The 4,441-nt window shown below is 39.9% G+C and overlaps 1 protein-coding gene across 1 annotated transcript in view; it reads right to left on the bottom strand.

Annotated features, from left to right (window-relative positions):
* Positions 1–375: 375 nt before the first annotated feature.
* Positions 376–4,441, bottom strand: part of LOC103780876 (sickle tail protein homolog) — a gene marked incomplete at its 3' end in the record, with an annotated part of 5,435 nt that continues 1,369 nt past the window's right edge. The window contains exon 2 of the mRNA XM_008948575.1: positions 376–659. Coding sequence (XP_008946823.1) covers positions 376–659 — 284 coding nt within the window. The remainder of the gene's footprint in view (positions 660–4,441) is intronic.

The following is a 4,441-nucleotide window of genomic DNA, read 5'->3' as shown; positions in this document are numbered from 1 at the left end:
GTGCCAATACTGCCAGTGTAATAGAAGATAACAGCTGTTCCATATTTTCCCTTCAGCTGTGAAAAGTAGATGGAGACCCACATGCTAAGATCAAGAATCTCACCTTCATCACTTTCTCCATGTACATTCTAAAAAAACTGAAAAGCTCTTAAAAAATGTCAGTTTCAACAAACAATTCCAAGGTAAAAATTAAGTTTCATTTTTATTATTATTTCTGTGAATTTCAAGGGAGAGAAACTGAAGCTTAGGCTACATCCAAAAAAATCTGTTAAGTGCTTTGTTACATTCTCACCTTTGTAATGAAGAAACGCTCAACTTTGTAGGAATTATAAGGACTACCTAACAAAAAGCAAGATATGAATTAGACTTTCATACCTGATCTCTCAGTCTCTCCTGGTGTCCCATTATTGCTGTAGCATGGTGGGGATATTTCTGTTTCAGATGCTCAAGAAAAGCCTCTCTCTTCCTGTCCATTTCAGAGGTTTGCATTCCCAGTATTTCTCTGGAACTGCGAGGGCCACCTACTGTATGTCTTCTGGGGATGTTGCGGGTGGACTTTGAATTAGAAGTGTGGCTGTTCAGGGTCGAAAGGAGCTCTTTAGACCGGAGACATTCTGCATCATCTAGTGATGTTACAAGAAAACTGGGTTTTGACTGGTCTGAAAAAAACAAAAACAAAACACAAACCCAAACAGTATATTGTAAGAACTTATAAGCATTCATATTAATAAGGAAAAGAAAATGATTGTATAAAAGCTAGGTTCTTTTAAACGTCTGGTAGTGTCCAATGGCATGTTCTGCATCATGAGGCATATACACGTTGTAAGAAGTGGCCCAGAAATAATCACTTACATAAACTATGCACAGTACTTACGTACTTTTAACACACAACCTCACAGAAAATTGAGCATCATTAAGGTAGATGTTCCTTTTATATCATCTTTACAACTATGTGACTTGAAAGGAGATCTGACAGGGTCCTTATTCCCTGACCTTTAAAATCTACAGAATGCTTTCCACGAGAAGAAACAGGCTTCTTCAATAGGCTCCAGTACACTTGATGGCCCCATAACTAATATCCTTAAGGATGGCAACTGATAAAATTCTTTTGACAAGGAGACTTGAAATCCTTAATCTTTTTTCAGTGTCTTTTCAACATGCTCTGAAACATTTATGAAATCATAAGAGGGTTTTGGAGGCTTTTGTTCCTGATTTTTGACTGTGGTCTGGTTTTAAATTTCATGGATCTCCCTTGGATTTTATATGTCTCTGGACAGCGGACTGGAAAATACTACATCACTTTTTCAATAAAGAATTTCTTAAGAAACAGAATAAAAGCAAGTTTTGTGTGATATAAAAATAAAAGAAAAAAAACACCACTCAAATAAATTTTACAACTTTAAAATCTACTTTAAGACCAAAGACCATGATGACATAAGTAAAGAGATAGGCAGACACAGACGCAGTGTAAGTGCTGGCTTATCTTCAGGTAACTGTGTAACATGAACCCTCTGGTGCATGAAAAAGTACAGTCTGGAACTCTGTTACCCAATACCTTTGAAAAATTTGTCAAGTCCTTTGTCAGCAAAGAAAAAAAAAATATATATAAAAAACCCAGAAGCATTGAAAGGCCTCTCCAAGTCTTAGGTGGCCTTCCTCATCTTTACCAGGCAGCATCAGATGTCCCTGTGAGTGTTAACCCTTTACAGCTCCCCAGGAGCAGGAAGCTCCTTTGTCTATGTGTTTTTAATACAGGATGAGTTATGCAAGTACCTATTTCTCTCTGACAATTTTTGCCTTGGAGACCTTTATCCTCCCAGCAACTGTCTTCCCTGTGTGCTGCCATTTATATGGCACTGCTGTATGGAAACAGGCACCTACTTGCTTCTTTTTATGGCGCAGTCAGTCAGTTTGACACCCTGCCTCTACCACTTCCCTCAGGATTTTAAGCTGAGGATTTTTCAGCTTTCTGGTGTGTGCTGTCAATTACCAGCAAAGTCCTACGTAACATCAAGCTCTGGTAATAAAGTAAATCCTCTATCACTGGAGCCACTGCTGGTGTGATGTCCTACCAGTTCACCTGGGGAAGCCCTTCCCTTGGGTTTCACAACAGGACCAGGCCCTGGAAAATCCTCAAAGTCTTTCCCAGTTTCTGTAAGCTCCCTGTTAACGCTCAAGGACTCCAAAATATCAACACCACCCTCTCCTGTGCATTCATGGAAACCTATCCCAAAAGCAGAACCAGACACAAGAGCCTGGACTGCAGGCGACACCACACTTTGATGAGCACAGATCCAGGCATGACCTTGGAAGCAGGTTTGGTTCACAGGGAAGTTTTACCCTCACACAGACTCAAAATGCCACCTCTGATCTCTGCAGCACCTTCAAAGACCTTCTGAGAAGGACAATCTCAATTAAACCTCTAGAGCAGCAGCCTCACATGTACACATACACACACATCTTTTCTAAGCACATCTTTATTTAAAAAACATTCAGCCTCACTGATTACTGAAAATTCAGAGCATTGACTGCCAGGTACACTCAGCTTGTTTGAAAAAAGTGGCAAAAAGGAGCGTTTTGCTTGTAAAAAGTAAGCAAGGAAGCATGGCTACTCCAGATACACTCAGTCAAAATGGTTTCTGAAAGCTGCACAGACATTTCAATGGATTTTACACAGGAAGAAAAAGAGATGGGATGGGGTTGGCTGGAATTTACCATCTTTAATTTGTTGCATCAAAAGCCTGGAGGTTATATCACTGAGGCTATTGGAACAAAGGCGGCAGACATAAATAAGGGATTTCCTTGGAGCTTGAGGGAGTCAGTGTGAACGTGGCTGACTGAGTGCAGCAATTTGGTATAAACCCTTAAAGTATGGTCATAGCAGCAGTTTCAATCACTGACTTGATGGCAGGCACTTCCTCAAGAAGGCAGGTAAACCTGCACTGACAAACACAACTGAGATCTCATAAATGTGTATTTTGGGTTCTAAATCTCTCTCATGCAAAGCGTTTCCTTACTCTGCATTTCAGTCATTTCAATAGCTTAAGAAAAAGCTAATTATCTGGAGCATAAAGAGATGTATCAAGTAAAGTTTTTCGTTGTTTGTTATTGAGTGAAACCTTGGGAAGGAATCAAAAATATAGTAGAAGAAAAATATGTTAATAGAAAGACCTCATTCATTTATCTTTCATATATTTGGAAAATACCGTCTAAATACCAATGAAAAGAAAGGAATGTAAACTATGCAAACTAATTGCTAGTATTCCCAGTGAGCTGACCTGGGCAGTCAGTATGATTCTGCATCATTACAGGACACAGCAGCATCTGACTTTCTCTGCAAACCAAACTCTCTGTCATGTTTGAATATGGGTCCTTCCTCTAGTAACTGATGAAAAAATCTTCCTTCGCCACTTCCTAGACAGGGACAAGTGACTTTGATGGGGAGGTTGAAAGCTGGGATGGTGATATCCACCCTACGTACCTTGGGGCACATAAGCTCCACAGCTGCTGTGTGGGCCACAAGGCTACAGGGAGGAGAAACAGTGAGGTCTTCTGGATCCTGGAGTTCTCAGTAACAGCCTATCTTCCAAGTGAAGATAATAGGCCTAGAAAATCAATCCCCACAGATAACTGCGAAATGTGTGAAGGATCATGTGATGGTTCCCAGAAGAGAGCTAAGGATGAGTTATGCAAGTACCTACTTCGGAGAAGAAGTAAAGAGAAGCCAATGGAAAACACAGAGGTGTGAGAGGAGGCTGTCTTCCTCTCTCCCTCCCTCATATTCAGAAGCTAAAAGCTGAAGGTCTTTCTGTTCAATAAAGTAGCAAGTCTAGAGGGCAACAAAAAACAAGACTTGCTGATGGACAGGGGAGGGTTTTGGTTATCCAAAGGCTTGAGTAACCCTTACACTTGAATTGCTTCTCTGATATGGAAACATATTTCAGGATTTCTTAACATCTCCCGTTAATACAGTGGATACAACTACAGGAAAGGCCCAAGTCCACAGCGTAGAAGTATGCCTAGAATTATCACGAAGATTACAGTGAAGGATTAATTGCTATGAGCTAGGCATTAAAAAAAAAAAAAAGTCCCTCAACGCCTACTGGTACGCAATTCTGTCACACCCACCATGAAGTCTACAAAGGTCACAAAAGTCACTTTGCTTCATTACTTTAAATGTTGTGAAGATTTTAATAGTCCTGTTTTGCAACTCAGGTGACATGAGAGAAGAACATCATCAGAATAATTTCAGAAAGGAACAAGTATGGACTTGATCTGCAGCAATACAATGAAGCTGAGCCTTGAAGCAAACAATATTGCTTAATGTATAAAAAATAATACAATTTTAACAGTGCAAGTCAAACCCGCCTTTGTTATATTTATGCTAGCAGTAAATTTGAGATTATGTGGAATCTTTCTAATTGACTCCACTGTCTTTACA

Source organism: Merops nubicus, unplaced genomic scaffold (genome assembly GCF_000691845.1).
Source record: "Merops nubicus isolate BGI_N331 unplaced genomic scaffold, ASM69184v1 scaffold19090, whole genome shotgun sequence".
Classification (NCBI taxonomy): Eukaryota; Metazoa; Chordata; class Aves; order Coraciiformes; family Meropidae; genus Merops; species Merops nubicus.
The sequence above is the reverse complement of the archived record's forward strand: the minus strand, read 5'-3'. Positions and strand labels throughout refer to the sequence as shown.